Genomic DNA, 19,913 nt, shown 5'->3' with positions numbered 1-19,913 from the left:
CTTATAACTTTGTTGTGGGAAGTAGAAGGTTTGGATAAATGGAAAGGGACTTTGTGTTTCTGAGTTGGGGAAATCCATATGCTTTGAACATATGAATTCACTGTTAATGAACCTGTTAACACTGCATTCCCAAGCACATTTTGACAGGAGCAAAAGTAAACATATGAAAAAACTGTCCCCAGGTTTTATCTCTAGCACACTTCTGTAAGCAGCCAGGATACAACAGACCATCAGACCAATGTAAAGAAGGTTGTGACGTTAAATGTCAGAGCAAACTGTAAAACACATCACAAAATTCTGGACAAAGCAAAATGACACGTGCCTCTTAATCCAAGCCCTGAAATCTTTGCAGAGGCATTTAGATTTTAAATGTGAAAACGGGAGACTTGACATGTATAATCGATGATATAAAAAAGTCTATATTCTTGATCTAGGAAATATTTTCAACGGAAACAAGTTTAGGAACTATGAAGAAAAGGATAAAAAGATGACAGAGAAACCTGAAAGCACTGTGTGTAAAATCAAGATGCATGAGGGCAACGGCCTGGTAAAATGTCTGCCACACTAATGATAGCTGTGGGGTTGTTTGTTTGTGTGTATAATTATGAGATACACAGAGAAACACAGGCACCAGGAAGAACAGAGAGAAGGCTACCAGCAGGCAACACATACTTGCAGGGGAAGCTGCAAAGTCAGTATGAGGCAAAAGTGCAGACTGAAAATCTTTGGCCTCTAATAGAGAAATAAGTGGCAGTTTTATAGTCGTGGAATAGAGTGTTCTAGAGAGGATGAGAGATGCTGAACAGCATTCTCCTACTCCTTTCCTGTCTGATGAAGTAGTGATGGAGAGCATGCACTCCTGAGAACCGTAGGTCATGTTCAAAGGCAGCGTGGAGGCAGCATGTGAGGAGGATAGCCAGTCACTGGGAGGTGTCTAATGGGCATTGGAGGAGTTGCCAGTGACTCTCCTGGAGTTCATATTTCCACAGTTACACACTCCTTAGACAGCATCCACACTGTCTCTGCATAGATGGCTAAGACCAAGGTGTAGACCGACTCAAGGGTAATCAGAATAAATAGAGTTAGAGTAAGATGTCCTGGTACGTACTTCTGATAACATATTGAAACTCTTAAACATCTGTTTGTAAATAATACCTTCTAAGTGTTCTGAGGAGCTGCCTGCGGGTCTAACTGAAAAAGAAAAGGTGATTTGCCTATGGGAATGTCTGTCTCCTCTCTCCACTCTCCTCTACTTACCCAAGCCCAACTTAGAGCATCTCTTACATGAACTCTGTACTTGCAGGCTGCTCAGATCCACCTGAGGTCAGTTGGTCAAACGGTTTAAGGAATGAGCTAAGGTCTTTTTTGAGGGGACTCATCGGTGAGTGTACCGTCTTGTCTCTGAGTGTTTGGCCTGAGGATTGTCAGTTTCACATGGATCTTAATGTGAGCTTTGCCTGAGAAAGCCTGGATGCTGTCATCTCCATCTCTACCGCCAAATAGCTATTTGCATTGTACCAGGTGGTACTCTACACAACACATTTCACTCATTAATTAATTTGGTTTGTAGATCAGACTTGAAGCCCAGATTGGCCTAGAACTGACTATAGATCCCAGGCTGGCCTTGTCATCATGGTAATCCTCCTGTCTCAGCCTTTCAAGTGCTGGGTTTATAGGTGTGAGCCATCATTGCTGACTCCTTTCCTCTCCCCCCTGCCCTCCTGCCTCTATAACAGGAAGCAGAAGACAGCAGTGGACCTCTGAGTGTGGGATATCTGCTTGGGGAGCAACCCGTGTTATATGGGTCTTCCAGTGAGATGCTCAGAACAAAGTCCCCGGATTGTCAGAGCTGTGGCTGCTCTGGGGTTCACAAGTGTGGGACAGCATGCCTCCCTTCCCCCAACCCAAACTACCTTTTATAGCCTCTTTCACGGAAGAATCCATAGGCAGAATGTTCTTCTCCACCAGTTCCAAGGGCCCTGGGCGGAGAGCAATCTTCACATTGAGGTCATCTGCAAGGCGGGCTCTTTTGAGCTTCATCTGAGCAGTTGGAATGGACCTTTCTGCCGTGGAGGCTGCAAGGTTGAAACAGACAGGATCCCTCCCTTTTAGAATCCGATGTCATTTTTGTTCGGTTTGGTTTTTTGGCTGCTGGTTAGAAAACACTGTGTCACACCATGCTCTACCATTTTGATAATTTTTCAATGTGAGCATCATCACTTCACAGGGATTAGCACCAGAGAGCAGACACTTCCAAATAAAGGCAAATGAAGACGCACAGGAAAACTGGAGAAACTTGCCTTGAGAGGATTTGTTTAAAAAAAAAAATGCAATTTGGCAATTTTGTAAGCAAGCAGTCCATGGGTCCCTGTGGCTTCTTTGACCTTAGGTTCCTGACTTTTGAGAGCAACTGGCACAGGCTGGGTTTGCAGTAAACAAGATCTCCTGGTAATAGTTAGTGTAGGGGGAGTGTATAACCATCTAGGGGTTTTAGATTTGTCATGATGGTGATACTAAGAGGCAAATGCTCAGATCTGTTGTAAAAGCCACCCCCCCCCCCAATGTCTTTGAAGTTGGATCTACTTCTTTTCTGGACAAGTATCTTTTCATTCTGATCCTTAGAGTCAACTCCTGATCCCTTCTGCCCTTGGGGCATACTATGCCCACCTTTGCAATAAGTTTCCAATTTCCTGTCCCCACCTGAATTGAGGGAGAGAGAGAGAGAGACAGAGAGAAACAGACAGAGACAGACAGATAGAGACAGACAGAGACAGACAGAGAGACAGATCAAGACAGAGACACAGAGAAAGAGGTCATTTGCATCTTAGTGGGTCTTTGTTACTCTCGGACTCCTGGGAGCTAATTCCTAATTTCTGTCTGGAAGACTGGAATTTCTTCTGTCCATGGAAGAGACAAGTTCCAGAATGAAGGGCTGCTGTGGCTGAGCACCTGATACGACTGATAATGACGAAAGAAACAAGTCCTTTAAAGTCCTTTAAAGTCAGGCAAACACTGCATTGCTGATCTACACCCCACCCTCCTAGGCTTTCTTGACTATAGCACCTCTGTGCACCCCAGTACCATAAATGCCAAGGGTAGGCAATGAGAAAATGAACCAAGCTGGGAGCTGCCTGCGAGGCGTCAGTTTTTCTGAGTTATTTGTTTTTATTGTGAGATCTATACTTTTTCTTCCCAGAACTGGACCACAAACGCACATATTAACATGTTTAGTTTGACTTCCCAGAATTTGTCTATAAAAACTGTTTTCTTTCCTGCTGTTTTGACTAAACATCCTCTAAGCTTTTTCTCATTAAGTCATTATCCCTCCGAGCACTTGCTCTGGTTGCTATGTGATATCACACTCAGCAGAGGATCCCCAATTGACTTGGGGGATCGCCTATTGCTGGACATTTTACCAGTTTCAAAGTTTCCCCTCCCAATAACTCTCTGCTAAACACCACTGTCTACCAACCTTTACCAAGGAGTTTGACACACTCTGCCAAACTGCACCGCAGCAACAATGACTCAGCAGCACCGTCCCAGTAGAGCACAAATGCCTGCATCTCATGCATTCTGGTTGTGTGTAACATTTATTTTTATTTGCTAACTTGACCATCGGAAGGCCTGTATCTCATTTGAAATGGCATTTCTTGGGCTATTTGTATAGCTGTAATTTGGTGCTGACACAGCCCTGGTTCCCAGCGTCTTCATAGATGTCACCGTGAAGAAGGCAAGAATTCTGTCACGTATGCCTGAGAGCCCTTAGAACTCTTGACAGCCTTTCCTCTGGGTTCTGTGCCATCTACTTTCTGTCTTACAGTGTCTCACTGAATTCCATGGCTGGAGAAAAGCCAGTAAGCTAGGAGAGTCAGAGAGCATGCTGACCAATGGGGAAAGACTCACAACTTCTACCCCATTTCAGGGCCTTTCCTGCCCTGTAAAGCTGGAATGCCGTCTTGGAAGGAAATCTGCATTCTGGAGAGAGCACACTGCTGCTGGGTGCACACTGCACCTCCACCTTAAATGTCCTTCCTTCTTCCTGGGCTTGCTCCATGCTTCCTATCCACGGTCCTTGCTTTCCCTTTCCCAGGTTATTCTGAGCCAGATGTCTCCCTTCCCTGGCCTCCCCTGTATTTTCAGAATACCATGCACTTTCTCTCTTCTGCTGGGTTCTGGATGCTGATGCTCGTGCCCACCTCCTCTGTTACCCTGGGGAGTTCTCTAAGGTTAGAAACCCATGTCTTATTCATCTCTGCACCCACAAAGTCAGCCAGCCGCCACCAGCACAGTACTTTCTCACTGAGTAAATACTTCACAGAAAATGTCAGAACAGAAGCTGAACATCTCTGAAGCTGGACCCCAGGGGTTGGAGGATTCCTACTGCAGGAATGGCATCTCCTTCCCTCGGGTGTCCGGTGATGGTGACAACTAGGCATTTGCTTTGTTTCCCTTTCACGAACAGGGTCACAGCACCCAGGGTAGAACATCGTGGATCAGCATTGACTTGTCTGAGATCCTTATTTCCTACACTCTAGGGCACAGGGCAGAATCAAACTGCAACTCAATGACTATAGGGACAGCTAGATGATACCCTTTGTGTCTACAGAGGACACTCTATATGTGCACAGTGAGATCACAGTGGAATCACCTGGCCTTTGAGCAGTGCTCCTCAACCTGTGGGGGTCAGATATCCTGCATGTCAGATATTTCCATTACAATACATAACAGTAGCAAAATTACAGTTATGGAGTAGCAATGAAGTAACTTTATGGTTGGGGGTCACCACAGCATGAGGAACTGTACTACATGGTCACAGCATTGGAAGTTTGAGAACCACTGCCTTAGAGTCAGGTCAGAATGGCCCAGGTGAGTCTGGAGCCCAAATCTGAAATAAATGTGTGTCTTCCTCATGGTTGAGAATGACTGGAGGATTGCTCAAAATAGCCTAGTGAGAAGCTCGGGTGTGTGCATGCGTGTGCATATGCATGTGCGTGTGCGTGTATGTTTTAGAAAGATTTTTATTTTATTTCATTAATTTATTTTTGGAGAGGCTTTTTGTTGTTGGTGGTGGTGGTGCTTTTGCTTTGTCTTTGTGTGTGTGTGTGTGTGTGTGTTTGAGCCAGGGTTTCTCTGTGTAGCCCTGGCTATCCTGAAACTCACCAGGGTGGCCTCAAAATCAGAGATCCATCTGACTCTGTGTCCCAAGTGCCAGGATTAAAGGTGTGTGTCCACTGCCGGGCTTAGGGGAGGTTTTTAAAGGGGCGTAGCAAGTACAGAGACAGGAAACTACAAAAATGGCCTCCCACTAGGCAGGTATCTCTTAGTTTATGGTTTACACAGCCTTACCTTGGAGAATGTGCATATTAACCAGGCTGGCACGGTCGGACCTGTTTCTGCCCTTGCGCCTCAGGGAATCTTCAGTCTGAAGAGCAAATACACAGAGAGTCACCTAGTTTAAACTTTCAAAAAGTCTCATTTTCTCTCAAAAGGAAAGTTGTACTCTTTGAATGACAAATGGTTTTTGCAAAGAAACACAGAATCTTAGTATGGGAAAGAACAGCAGAGGGCTAAAAAGCCTGGTCCCAAGTCAATGACTATAAATACAAAGGCATTCTAGAGATGTTTTGCTATAATTGATCATATTGCCTCTTAAAATAATCTCAAAAGCAACCAAGGTCAGAGATGAAATATTATAAACACGCTCTCCGATCTGAATTCACACAGCCCTTGCCTGTTCCCTCTGATGTGGCCAAGTGTTAAACCTGCAAATTCAGGCTTTGGAAGGAACCTGGGGAGGGATGGTTTGCCACATCACATTGTCACAGAGGAGCTGTCTAAAAGGGATGAGAGGCTGTGAATTCCTAAGTCCAGGTTCTTCCCTCTCCCTATTCATGCTCTCCTAGTACTGAGGAGTCTGTCTGTTGTTCAGTACTCTGCAGCGCTAGGCACCACAGCCACTCACAAGCAACCTGGAAGAACTGCAAAATCTTGCTCTTCCCATCTCTCCACAGCCAGGCTACACAGCTGCAACTAACAGGCAAGATGTCTTTCCCCATCTCTCTGGAGGTGCAGACGGCTGCTACATCATGTTTCTATCGCTGAGAACATCAGGTATAGAAACCTATTTATTATAAAGGTGCCTAATGAGTCTGTCAACTTGCCCTTGACGTGAAAAAACAAACAAACAAACAAACAAAAAACAAAATAAAAAAACCAACAACAAAACAACCTGTTGCCTAAATGAGAAAATTAATGAACATCAATCCTTTGTGTTGCCCAAATAAACCCCACCCCCAGCCTTCAGCTTCCTATGGCACACACTTATGAAAACCTGACTTCTGCTAAGAAGGACTATACTGAAAAATAGTGAGAAGACTGCCTTTCCTTCTCTTCTTAAGGATGTTTTGACCTCTAGTGTATTGCAGAGAGAATAGCTTGTGTATCGTATGGATGTATCATCTGTCAATTAAAAAGTCTATGGCCTATGGCTTAAGCAGGAAATAGATGGTAGGACATCCTGGGAGAGAAAGTATTCTGGGATGGAGCCAGATGTGGGAAGATGCACCCAAGAAGATGTAACGGGAAGATGTAAGGAGATAGGTAGCCAAGTGGTACCTGAGCACAGGTAACCAGTCATGTGGCAGAATGTAGGTTAAAATAAGTGGATTACCCTAAGTTATGATTCTAGTCAGAGAAGAGCCTAGCTATATGGCCAATATGTATTTGTAAATATATTTTGAATCTGAGTCTTATATCTGAGAGCATGGAGCTGGAAGGCAGAACTGGAAAAGTAACCTCAACCTTATATCTTTGGTGATTGTTCTCTGATATAAATGGTTAAAAAAAACTGTTTTTTTTTTCTTAAGGTGACAACTGTCAGTCTTCATGAAAGCTCACGTGTTAGATGTCATTTTCACAGGCGTCATGGGAATGAGAGTCCATATTGGTGTGAGGACAGGAATGTGGCCATTTGGAGCTCGTTGTACACACTGAAGCCTAAGTTTTAGTGTTCATACCAACAGCCTGTCGCCTGCTTTCAGAAAAGGCAGTTTGCAAAACTTACCTTGGCACTATCCAATTGTTTTCTCGGGTCATGGAATTCAGTTGGACCTTTCAGTGCTGCAACAGAAAGATAAAGAGGTGAGCAGAGGCTGGCTGAAGGCACGGTCAGTATTGCAGGGTGGCTGTGTGCTTGCTGAGCTATGCACAGTCTGGACGTGAGGGCCCCCATCAGGCCACAAGCAACAAAGAGGAAAGGCCTGGAGGTCACAGCTGCCGAGAAGCCACAAGAGACAGAGGAAGGCAGAACTCAAGCCTAATCCAGGAGGAGCAGCAGAGGCAGGCGTTGCGACAGGAGAAGTGGTGTAGGCAGGCCATGCCAAGTTCTGAGGAACCCGGGTGGAGGATACTCTACCACTAGCTTACAGGGGACAGGAAGTGAGGTAACTCACATCCTCGTTGACTTTACTGTACCCTTAGTTCTAAAAGCTTGGTGGATGGTTGTAGTCTGGGGTGCATGGGGCACACTGGAGGCAGAGACTGTACTTTTGATATAGGGTGTAGTTGACCAGGAGCAGCTAGTCCAAGGAGGGTATTGAGTGAGATGCAGAGATTCAGATAGGAGGACTGGAAGGTTCCATGGAAACCGTGAACTCTAATCCCAACCCTAAACGAAGTGTGGAAACCCAGGTGCACAAAAATGGATTGACTTCTCCAGGGGCACAGAGTTAGGTCCTAGGTCTTCTGATTCCCTTGTCTTTTTCCAGGCATGGTGTCCCAACTATTCTCTGTCCGTGGACACAGGCCTCCCTGACAATCATGCCTAGCAGCAAAGAGCAGCACAGAACTGACAGCCTGCGCTGGTTAGCATGTCTACTCCTTCCTCTGTGCCCTCCCATCTTTCCTTGAAGCCCCTCTTCACTATGTTCCCATAAACCCAGTGTAGCAAAAGTGCAGAACATTCTTCCACACGAGCCTGCATTTTATGTTGGCTTCCAGGGGAACCATCTCAGTTGGGAGCCATGGACAATCAGGTTTCATTGCAAGTGAAGAGGTTGAACAGAATTGCATTGGGTTTTTTTTTTTTCTTTTAACATCAATTGTAAGTCTGGATATGTTTATGATAATAGCCAGATTCTACAAATACTCTAGCAAGTGTCTACTCTTACACCACAGGCAAGAAAGCTGTCTTCAAAATCTTGAATTAGTTTCCTGGCAAGGTCAGTGTGTGTGTGTGTGTGTGTGTGTGTGTGTGTGTGTGTGCGCGCATGACTGTGTATGTGTGTGTGTGTGCACGTGCATGCATGTGTGCACGGGTGTCTGTACCCATAACTGCACATTCAGCCCTGAAGACTGCATGAAATGAAGCCCAGCTCCTCTGCGACCTGGTGGAGGTCAAGCTGACATGACCTGGTAGGTACCATCGTGGTGCTTGGTTACAGTACGTTCTATGTTAACGAAGCACGCTCTATCAACCTCTCTGCCTCACTCCCACATTAACAATGCTGGTAAAAAGTCATGCCCAAATTGTCCCTGGTGGCTGCTTTGTACCCAATTTTGTTGATATTATTTCTTCTCACTTTGATTTGGAGCTAGAGGCTTTTTCTCAGTGGAAAGGGAATGAAAACTTAGCTGACTATAGCATTCCACCGTGGCCTGGACATTGACTATCTAGCTTCTGTTTGTCAGTTTCAGTTGTAAGTGGGCCTCCTTGCCATACTTTATTGTAGGCACCCATCTCTTCCTCACCTTTTCCCAGCCAAGTGATTCTGAGAAACAAATGTGTATCACTGCTGTGGTTGATGCATTTTCTTTGACAGGAATCTAGGTACCTTTGCGAGGGAGTCTTGCCTTTTCTCACATTTGATCCCTGGACATTTACGCTGGCCATGTCTGGAGAGGTTCTCCCCCACCAGGCTGCCAGGTCACAAGGTCTACTTAGGTCCCTGTAATGGGTAAGCTCTGCACCCATAGGCCTTTACCTCTGTCCTCTCAACTGGTGTTCATGGAGTTAAGCATGCCATGTTAGACATGGCTAAGTGACTTTCATCGGCAGTAAAGGAACTGATTCTGAAATCATCTTCACTAAATAATCAGGAACAATAAGTTGTTTTTCCTGGAGGGGTTCCCTAAAGGGCACAGCATGGCAGCCTTCTGATATCACCCACATTCTAAGCAAAATGTGTTTTGTTTTGTTTTTTAAATTCATTTTGTTACTATCGTGTGTGCATTTGTATGTATTCCATGCCCGTGGAGGCACGTATCCTGAGGCACAAGTGTGGAAGTCAGAAGGCAACATTGTGGGGTCAGCTGTCTCTCTCCACCATTGTGTGAGCTCTGGGCATTAGACCCATGTTGTCAGATTTGTGAAGAAAATGCCTGTAGTCACTGTGCCTTCTTGCTGGTCTGCTCAGTTGGTTCTAATTGGGTTTGAGACCTGAGAGGGAATTTCCTGACTCTGCATCCTTGAGATTCTTCAGGTCTCACTTGGAGAGATTGTCACTTCCTTGAAAAGCACTGCCATTTCCTGGTTTGGCTTTACAAAGCAACACGTGTTGCTACCTCTCTGGTGGAGTGACTGACACAGTTTAGTTCTCTGATGTTTGGAACTGGGAAAATTTTCCGGAGCCTTCTACCATAGGGTAGAAAGCTATGCTTGAGGTCCTGGGAAGAATACAAAGAGGTCTGCATGCTGCCCCCATCAATAGATGCTCTCCTCTGAGTTTGCCATGGGGGGTGGGTGTGCTATGGGGCACCGGCTTGAGGTCACATTGTGGAAAGCTCCCCTGCGGTGGCTCTGGGGTCGGGGTTCGCCTTCTTTGTGACTCCAGAGAATGTGGGCTCTAGCCATTTCCCCTGCAGGCCTCCAAAAGCCATAATGCCTCCCTCGGTTGATTTTTTTTTTTTAAATACACAAAGGACCACTTCTCCTGCCAGCCCAGGGAGTATCAAATGGCAAAATTTCGTATTTAAAGGACACTGACATTTAAGATGGAAAAGGAATTTGGGTTTCTAAATTAAAAAAATAAGTCCATGTGATTTCAAATTAGAATTCGACTATAAATCCAGTCAGCCACACATCTGACTTGTTCCCCCTGGAGGAAGATTAATCGCTCCTCGCAGGGGAATTCACGTTCTCGCCTCAGCCTTAGTCGCAGGCCATTCCTATTTCTGTCCCTACAGCTCCAGCTAATTTGGGTCAGCTGTGTGGATAAACATTCGCCTAGATAAGAACAGGCCTCCTGCAGTCTTTCTGTTCCACTCTGACTTCAGGCCTCCAAAGAGATGCAATGAAGAAAAAAGAGGCCCGGGATTCTGAGAACTCATTTCCAGACTGAGGAGGGCTGTTTTGCACAGGGCGGGGCTCTGGTGTTGATTGACAGTCCAGTAGGCAAGTGGCTAACTCTCCTCTAGGGAATTTCTCAAAACCAGGCCCAAGGAAAACTCCTAGTACTTTATATTACTCCACTGAATAGAGAAAGAGGCAGATGATGCCAAGGGCTACATTGGGTTGCGCCTCAGTTCTATGTGCAGGCCCTGGGACTAGCAATTACCAGCATCATTTGGGAGACTGTTAGAAACGTTCCAGCCCTCCTACCTCTGAACCACAGCCTGTACAATTCTAGGGGTGAAGCATAGAAACATGGATTTGAACAAATCCCCCACATGGTGTGGATGCCCAGGTTTAAGAACATCGGTGAAGCTTGTAAGGCCAGTACAACCTCCTATGGAAGGTCTCAACGAAGCAGTGAGCTCTGAAGAGAAGCGCTGGATGGGGATTGTCAGGGGCTGATTTTCAGTACTGTTAAAAAAAAAAATGAAGGAAGAGGCAGAGTCCACCCCTAGAAAGGATGCTCAGGTGAATAACACCGCCTCTCAGGTCATTGCTGCCTGGAGTCATAGCAATGTATAAAAATGCTAGCTCCTGTGAAAAAGCATTTGCTCATTTATTACTTGAAATTAGAGATATGAATTAATAATATTTATTAGGGTTTTTAAATTTTATGTGTATGGATGTTTTGCCTGGATATATGCCTGTGCACCATGTGTATGCCTGGTGCTTGTAGAGGCCAGAAAAGGGCATTAGATTCCCTGGAACTGGAGTTACAGAGGATTGTGCACTATCATATGGGTGCTGGGAATTGAACCTAGGTCCTCTGGAAGAGTAGCCCAGTGCCTCTTAGCTGCTGAACCAATCTCCAGCCCTTTACTGGAGAGTTCTCCTTGGGGAAGAGACAGTTATTTCAAACATGAGACTCACAATGCTGTATGATTAAAGGTATCCTGGGCACCTGAGAATTTAGGAACTATTTAACTGAAGCGTCTCCTCGTTAGTTTAACCTTGGACTAATCCAGTAGATTTTTTTTTGCACCTTTGGCTTCCCACTTACAAAATGGACTTCAAAGTGTTTGCTCACTCTGCTTTGCTTTGAAAGGACCTTGAGGATGCTCCCCTGAGCAATCAGGTCACAGGCTACATGTGGATGATAACTTGGAAATTATTTTTCTATCAACTAACTATCTGCCATCTCTATCTATCTCTCTATCTCTATTTCTATATCTCTCTTGGGGGGGGGACACTTGGTAATAAATTGCTTATTCTGTGCCCAAATTTTAGTCTTAAGTGTTTGAAAACTATCTTTGCTCAGTGTAGCTGGGGGCATTTAATATCTGGCTTATACATGTATAGAGTCTGACCCAACATGAAATACTTTGGAATTTCTTCCCTACTGGATATAAAAACAAATTCAAAGTCAGTCTCTAAGTAGACTGGTTTTCTACTTTTTAAGAAACAGGCAACTGGAAAATTGAAGGAGAGGTAAAAGACAAAAGAGAAGTCAGAATTGGTCCAGCTTGGCATGAGAGTTCAGGGTACCTTTCCCTAGTTCTGGGAGGGTAGAGAGATGTTAGGGAGAAAGGAAGAGGCAGACAGATTAATCCCCTTGTGCCGTGTTCTGCTCAGGCAGCCAGTAGTGTGTGGTAGGTGGTGTGGAGGGAGAAGCCAAGTCAGCTGATGCACTGAGAAAAGGCAGAGACTCTATCCAGTGGATGTCTCAAAACTATGGTGAATCTGCAAGGGGAGTGGGTGTGGGGAGGGCCCATCATTCTTCTGGCTATTCAGGAGTGCCACAGAGTTCAGGGGTTTACCAAGGCTTTGCAGTAAGTATGTGGCTGATGTAGCTTGGATTAGTCTGCAAAACAAATAAAGGCAGCACCATTCATAGACAGCTCCTTGTACCTTGAAATTCATTTACATTGATCAGATCACTGGACTTAAGCTGCCCAGAAACCCCACTCAAGGCAGAGATGGCTTTATCTGAAACTGTGGACACAGAATGAACTCTTTGGTCCCCAGGTCCTCTAAAACCCATTCCAGTTCCTTTCCTCTTCTCTTCCATTCCAGGAAGACAGCTGTATTCTGTACTCGCTGAGCTTGCTCCCAATAGATGCTCCTTAGTAACAGAGAAAGAGGGAACATTCAGGTTCCTCCTTCAAATCCCCAGGTACTCACACTCATTCTGGGTTCTACAGTTTCCCCATGTTATCAATAGAAACAGTTGAATGAGGGCTGTTTGGAGCTCCCTATAGACTGCAAGTCCATTGACTCAGAAACTGTGCCTGATTCCCATGCGTATGCCCTACCTATAGCCTTACTCCTAATAGATACTCATAGATCTAGGGACATTTTAATGTATCTAATTCTGAAGGCTGAGAATCTTTTATCCGAGGGATTTGGAAGGGGTCAGAATGAGATGGAGCCACTGAAGCCATTGAATCAGACTGGAGCAAACCCAAGCCAGACCAAATCCTAGCACAGAGATGGGAGTAGAGCATGAAATTCCATATCTAGCACTGAAATGATTGACAACTGCCAGCTGATAGGAGACGGGGAGATGGTTTTCTCTAAGACTGTAGCCCCTTGGTAAGTCAGAAATGCTCCGCTGGAAGCCTACCCATCCAAGAATGTGTGAACATCACAAATTGGTCTTTATGGGTTTAAATGAAACAACAAGAAGTTGGCTAGGGAAGCTGGGGTGTTTCTGGGAAGAGTTGGAAGAGGGAAAGTGATTACAAACAAAACTCTTGATGCAACCACCAAAGGAATAATAAAATGTTTAAAAATACAAGAGTATCAGCCATGGGCGAGTGATGCTCAGGGTGAGAAGTATCGGGAGGAAATGGATGTGAAAACGATGAGTACCACTCTCCTTTGATGTTTCCAAGGAAATAGGGACCCTGCTCTTGAGCATCAGGCCAGTGAAGACATCTTTCCAAACCTAAGCTTCCATGGAGAATCAGGCAGTTCATTGTGAGATAAGTCTAAATAATAAAGCTTTGAGTTCATGGCTGTTGGAAAGTATGCGCTTCACAACTCACTCTGAAAGCCAACTTAGGGTGTGGCTCAGCCTCCCAGTCGGAGCCAAAGAACACCTTTCTCATTACTTAAGTTCTTCTAAGGGTCTATATCAGCCTAAGAAGACATCTGCCTTCACTTTTATTCAAAAGTTGGTATGTTTAATTTCACTCAATGCACCAGAAGAGCGAGAAACCTAAACTCATACAAACAGGGACAAAGTGGATGCCTTTTAAAGTGACTTGAGGGATTGGAAAACAAACAAACCAAAAAACAAACAAAAAAAACCCCAAAAAACCAAAAAACCAAAAAAACCCATGTTGTTGCTATTGGTGTGGATTGTTTGTTACTCAGCAGTGACCTCAAAGCCTGACTGCCCAGTGCATGGCCATGAAAAGGAGGAAGGGCATTGAGTCCTGTTGGGCTAGGTGGGCTCAAAAACTGGAAGGTACATCTCAGCTCATTGGGGTCAGAGAGGAGAAACCGTAGAGTTTAATCATCACTTTGAGAAAAAGTGGGATCTGACAGAGACAGAGGCTAGGTGGTGGAGTTTGTCATTCATAGTTGGTCTCACAGCAACATATCTCATTGGGACCATGAATCATCCTTAACTTTTCCCAGAGAGTCTTCACAGTACTTGGGACAGGGGCCGGGGTCTTTTTTTGTGTGTGTGTGAGAAGTGGCTGCTATGTCATGAGCTATACTTCAGCTTTCTACTTGAATATTTTGGACACAATGACTTAAGTTCTTACAAATGTAAAGTGATTTCTCTTAGACATGTGAGGAAAAGGGTTTGTGTGGGGGCCTAGTATGTGCAGGCACCGGACATCACAGGTTCTGACCTCGACTCTGCCATATTAAGAAAGGGTTGGGCATTTCTGTAGTGGCCAGACTCCGGAGACTACCAAATGTAAAAACAAAAACCAAACAAACAAAAGCAACCAACCAACCAACCAACCAAACAAACAAAACAACAAAACAACATCAACAACAAACAAACAAACAACAACAATTCCAACCAACCAACCAAAACCCCAGAAGACATTCTGCCAAAGCATGGCAGGTGCTCCCCTTAACCTTGTATGTGACAATTTAGAACACCCCACTAACTTGGCCATTTGTTATGTGTGTAGACAATTTATAGTAAGTTGTAAAGCTTTCAGAGAGAGTTAAAGTTATTTTGCATCACAGACAAGGTGAGGTTTTACAAATAATCTAATTTTATATATACTAAAAGTCTTGCAAGTTAAGATAAGAGGGACCTGGGACACATTGGATTAGCCCTGGGATATCTGGAAACTCTTTTAGGCCTTTGACTTCATCTTTATGAGTGTTGACTAGAAATAAGAATTTGACCACTATGAGTACTTTAAACCTCTGCTGAAGAAAACTGCCCTACTGAAGAGTCCTAGAGGCTTCTGAGAGAGACGAGGAGAGGCCCAGGAAGTGGGTACAAACCATCAACACTGTCTTGGCTAGCAAATATGTATATGATTTTCTTAAAATTGAAAAACCTTAGGAAAAAAATCACAGTATTAGCAGATCTTTGAGGACTGTTAGCTTTTTGTCTTTCCATTTTCTCCCCTTCCAATCTTCTTTCTTAAAAACAAACAAACAAACAAAAACCTAAAACAATAGAATAAATTCTACTTGTGGCAGACCGTAGGACCCCACTGAATCAGTTACTGCCACCCTTTCCCTAGCATTCTGTATCTCTCCAAGGACCATCTTGCTCATATTGTGTGCTTCCCTGTGCCTGGCCCTGGACTCTGTACACAGTTAATAACACAGTACATTAAATTAGACTGAATTCCGGAGACTCCAAGCCTCGTGAATCCTCTCTTCTCGCCATCATTTTCCTTTAGGCTGTGCCCTTGGTGCACTGCATGGTACCTCAGTGTCCTATTCTGAGTCTGAGCCCACCATCAGGGGAAGAGATCTGGCTTTTTCTGGGGAAAGCTAAGAGGAACAGGTCCATCCACACAGGGTCTTCAGTGTGTGCCAGACACCTGCACACTTTCCTACATCAGGAGCTCTGTCCTTAGAAACTCTTATTGGGAGGAGGTAGCTACAAACTATAAACCTTTTATCATTTGGCTGAGATTCAAACTCAATGTTTCATGCTTTGTAGGGCTTCCCAGCTGCCCTGAAATTGTCTCGATGATGCAATGGACTAGTCACAAATTCTCTGCAAACATTTTAAAAGTATTTTGTTGATACCTACACTATTTCAGCCGGAAACTTCTAAGAAGAAAACATCACATCTCCGTTTTGTGCCTCCTCAGGAAGAGATGCTTGACTTATGTACCCGACATGAGAGGTGTGGCTTACACTACATCTCAGGGGTCATCTCTGTCTTTGCCTGTAACTGTTCACTTATTCTGTGATATAACGCCACAGACCCCCAAAGTATTTTCATCCAAATGCCAGCTGTGAAATCCAGGCTCAGCATTCAGGCATGTGCAGTGATTTTCTTTTAAGTCAGTGGTGAGACCTCAAATGGACTAAAAGGTTCAGGTGTGTACGTGTTCCATCTGCCCTTGCAAAATGGAGGGAAGGGGGACAGTGCTGAGGATGCAGGCTATGATCTTTGAGAGTTTGGACTTCTCTGCCATGACCAGTCTCAGATCCCTGTCTTTCATCTTTCTCACTTCAGGGGGGCTGACCAGGCTAAAAAAACCTGGCATGAATTTGCTGCCTTCGTCACCCGCAGAGCAGTGTTGCAGAAACAGTATTGAGACTACAGGGCCATCTGTCCCTTCGGTGCGCAGGAAAAACCCTAAAAAGCTTTGCTCCAAAGCTCCCTGCTGTTCGCCATTGGCAGGCTTAGCTATTAAGAAGGCTACTTTCAAATTGCAGATGCAAAAGGCTTAAAGATTCTCAGTTCCAGGCTTTAGTATTTATCTGTGGTAATCGCTGTCTGTCAACAATAAAACCGGGATGCCCATGTGTTCAACTCCGAAGCATGGTGGGACAGTATTGTGCCACAATCCAAATTTCTGCAGGTATCATTATGAATATTGATTTTTAATTTTATTTGGAGAGTTAATAGGACCTAGAAGAATTTGAATTTGAATTTAATGGGGCCAGGGTACCCTTCCATATACTTTCCTAGATAACCAAGATTTAGTGTTAGTTTTTAGAAATTTCAAATTATCTCCTAAAACCAATGATAATCCCCTTTTGACTCACTTTTTTGGGGGGGAAGTAGTTCAATATACTGCTTATGCTAGAACAGTATTACACTGAATCTTCTATAAAGGAAATAGTTGACAATATTCAAATAATGGTGGACTTAAATAGCTGAACCCAAATAAAAAAGATGAATACATGCACACACACACACACACACACAGAGAGAGAGAGAGAGGGAGGGGAGAGAGAGAGAGAGAGAGAGAGAGAGAGAGAGAGAGAGAGAGAGAGTGAGAGGGCACTTGGTACTTCTAGAAGAACCAATTTCAAAAGTAGAAGAGCCAGGGAAGCCCAACAGAAACTGAATTTATCCTGAGAGTAAATCTACCATATTGGAATCTTAGGAATAACCTCTGTGTAGATAAAGACAGTTGGGCAAAACATTCACTGTCTACATTTTGGCAAAAACAGATTCTGAGGGGTCTTGGGTGAGAGATGCGCTGACTTAAGCGTATTGATCTGTAGTCATTTCCTATCTCCTGGCTATCACAATGCTGACCAAATGAGGAAGAGCTGCGGGTACTCACGTGGTGTTAAGCCTTGGTTAGCCAGCTGCTCCTGGGTCCTTCTCTGTTGAAGCCGTAACTGTAAGACTTGGAAAAGGAAGCACAAGCCTGTGAGTTGGGCACGAAGGAATACGGTCACGTGTTTTCATCACACCTTCCTAGCCCTTCTGGTTTAACACATAGCTTTGAAGGTTATTGTGAAGTACACTTCATATCTGTGCCAGTCAAAGAGAGGCGTGAGAGGAGCAGGATGCTGTTGGTGCTATGAATCTACAGAAGCTGGAATCCCGGGCTCCTTTGAAGAGACTGTTATTTCCCCAGCACGGTATTTCCCTCTCTCTACTGCACTTTATGCTCTCTATGCTATCTGGGTGGAAGCCCACGATGGAAAAGGGGGAGACAAAGCAAAGAAAACATCAGCTGTGAAGACCCGTTAGGACCCAGATCACATCTCTACCCCTTAATGGATGTGCACCTGGGCATGACGCATAATCTCCTGTATCTACAGATTTCCCATTTGTTACAGGAGTCACACCTACCTGTCCAAGTTGCTATAAAGCCTGGTAAAATAAACGTATGCATACAGCTTAGCAGAGTGCTTGTCAGCAATGCCACCATTAGATGCTAACACTAGGAGAATCTGGAATTCTTATGGAAATTTAAAGGCTATTGCAATTGTGCTTCTCTTAGGAAAAAACACTACAACCTACCCAAGCCTTATATTATGCCCATGCATTAGATATTCATAACACAAAGATTATGCATAAAACACATACTTGCAACTGTCACCACTGAGTAGTACGGGGTTGTTAAAGTGTGAGTAGATAATTTACAATTTCCTCCACTCTGTCCCCCACACAAACTCTGCCTTCGGAATTTCAGCTTTCCCATCATGAATAGTCTATTCTCTCAGGAAGATTCTGGTTTTCCATTATGGTCCTTGGCTTAAGTTGTTGGGAATAAATTCCCATCACTGTGACAAATACCTGACATATACCCTACAGAGAGGAAGGATGTGTTTTGGGTTGAACATTCAGAAGTTAAGTCAATAGTAAACATGCAAACAATTAAAACAGTAATAAAAAATTACTCAATAATTTAAAAGGCACACATACACACACCATACACATACACACACATACACCATATATGCATTCACACACATCACACACACCATATACACACATCATCATCACACATGCATGCATACGCATACCACACACACACATGTACATACATGTTGCACACACATAGACATACACACACCATACACACATAACACAATGCACACACACACACACACATACCAAACACATACACATGCACACACACATCATAATACATGTATACTCATGCCACACAGACATGTACACACACATGTGCACACATGCACACACACACACACCCTGAAAAATAGCAAATATTAAGCATATTACAGAGGGTACCAGAGCTTGGAGAAACAACTTGACTTTAGGTTCCTACTCTGGAGGCTTAGGCTTGAAGGTGGCCATCATGAGAAAATGACAATTACAGACAACAAACTCCAGAATCAAATCAAAGTGCAGACTTCTGGTCAGAGGCATGAGGGGCAGTGGCCTGCTAAGTGCTGCTGATGGCCAGTGGGAGATGGGGAAATTAAGCAAGAGAACAGTAAGAGCGAGGGTGGTGGTGGAGCCCTAGCTCCTGAGCGTCTCCCATCCATTCCCCCTCCGTTTCCCACTGATTCCTATGACTTTAGTGGAACAGACTCTCCACACATGGGCAAGAGTCAGCTTCTTGCCTCTCTGTGGATTAATTGTCTGCTACAATAAATGCAGAAAAAAACTGCATTTCCAGAGGATTGTGACAGACTTCAGGGTTACATAGTATATGGCTTGTCCTTGGAGAACCATTTAAGCTTCCTCTATACACAAAGAAACAAGGCATTTTAACTGATGCTAAGTGGAAAAGGCAACATAAAATAAACCCAGATGGTGATCTGGGGATGATCCTCGTGTTGGGATTCCCAGACAAGGCTTTTAAAGGGGTGATTTTTTTCAACCATGTTCAATAAAGGTAAAGAAGCAATGTTGAAATAAGAGAAAGGATGGATAATATGAGCAACAATCTACAACATACAAAGAAACAAAGGTCAGCAAATACCCAAGGGCCCAGTAAGCTTGGAGGCACAGCCAACTGGAGGAAAGCAGGTGGGGTCAAGTGAGCAGATCCTCAGGGGCGAGCCCAAACAGCTGAGACTGGGGAATTAAGAGTGCCCAAGGATGAGCAGAAGAAGAGAGGAAGGAGGAGCAGCTCAGCTAGGGAGGCAATGTCGACTTGAATAGCCACAGGCTTCTCATCAGAACCCCAGGAAGATGGAAGATCAAAACAAAATCCAGAAGCTCTCAGCCTGAGCAGAAAGCACCCTGCAGGAAGAGGAGTGGAGTGAGTGATTTCCAAGAAAGGAAAATGACGTCATCAGCTGTCATCAGCTACTAGCTCAAGCCACTTCAAGAATTGAATATGGAAATTAATGCTGGAAAGAAACCTAGATATTCAGGAGTAACAATATCAAAGCGCTGGTGATCCAGATAAACGTTTCAGACTTACCCCCTTTCTTATTCATTTGAAAAACACAGGACAGGAGAGAAAGACTGCACTGCCTGGTGGGGTTCCAGAGGCACATGGATGCCATGTAGACCCACTGTAGCAGGAAATCTCTGTTCTCCTTTGGGTCTTGAGCTTCCCACAAAGGACCTAGGGCCAAGGTCAGGTCTGTGGCCTGAGTGCTTGGGAGGAGGTAGGCAGTTAGAAAGTAGAGCCTAGTGAGGAAGTCAGGGTGCTGGGGTTGTGACCTTGGGCCTCTGGTCCCTTCTGTCTCT

The 19,913-nt window shown here is 44.5% G+C and overlaps 1 protein-coding gene across 3 annotated transcripts in view; it reads right to left on the bottom strand.

The window, feature by feature from the left end:
* The window catches only part of Myocd (myocardin), a 98,242-nt gene that overhangs the window by 44,322 nt on the left and 34,007 nt on the right, over positions 1-19,913 (bottom strand). Inside the window, exons 2-6 of one of the 3 annotated variants that reach the window (XM_029483384.2) lie at positions 17,074-17,139; positions 12,148-12,191; positions 7,064-7,119; positions 5,347-5,422; positions 1,914-2,075 (exon numbers count right to left, since the gene is read on the bottom strand). In XM_029483384.2, coding sequence (XP_029339244.1) covers positions 1,914-2,075; positions 5,347-5,362 — 178 coding nt within the window. In that variant the 5' untranslated portion in view covers positions 5,363-5,422; positions 7,064-7,119; positions 12,148-12,191; positions 17,074-17,139. Of the gene's footprint in view, positions 1-1,913; positions 2,076-5,346; positions 5,423-7,063; positions 7,120-12,147; positions 12,192-12,238; positions 12,453-17,073; positions 17,140-19,913 lie in introns of all 3 variants that reach the window. The other 2 variants (XM_085829919.1, XM_021176394.3) reach the window with 2 other exon arrangements.

Source organism: Mus caroli, unplaced genomic scaffold (assembly GCF_978045245.1).
Source record: "Mus caroli unplaced genomic scaffold, Mus_caroli_1 scaffold_13, whole genome shotgun sequence".
Classification (NCBI taxonomy): Eukaryota; Metazoa; Chordata; class Mammalia; order Rodentia; family Muridae; genus Mus; species Mus caroli.
Note: the sequence above shows the minus strand (reverse complement) of the source record. Positions and strands in the feature narration are given on the sequence as shown.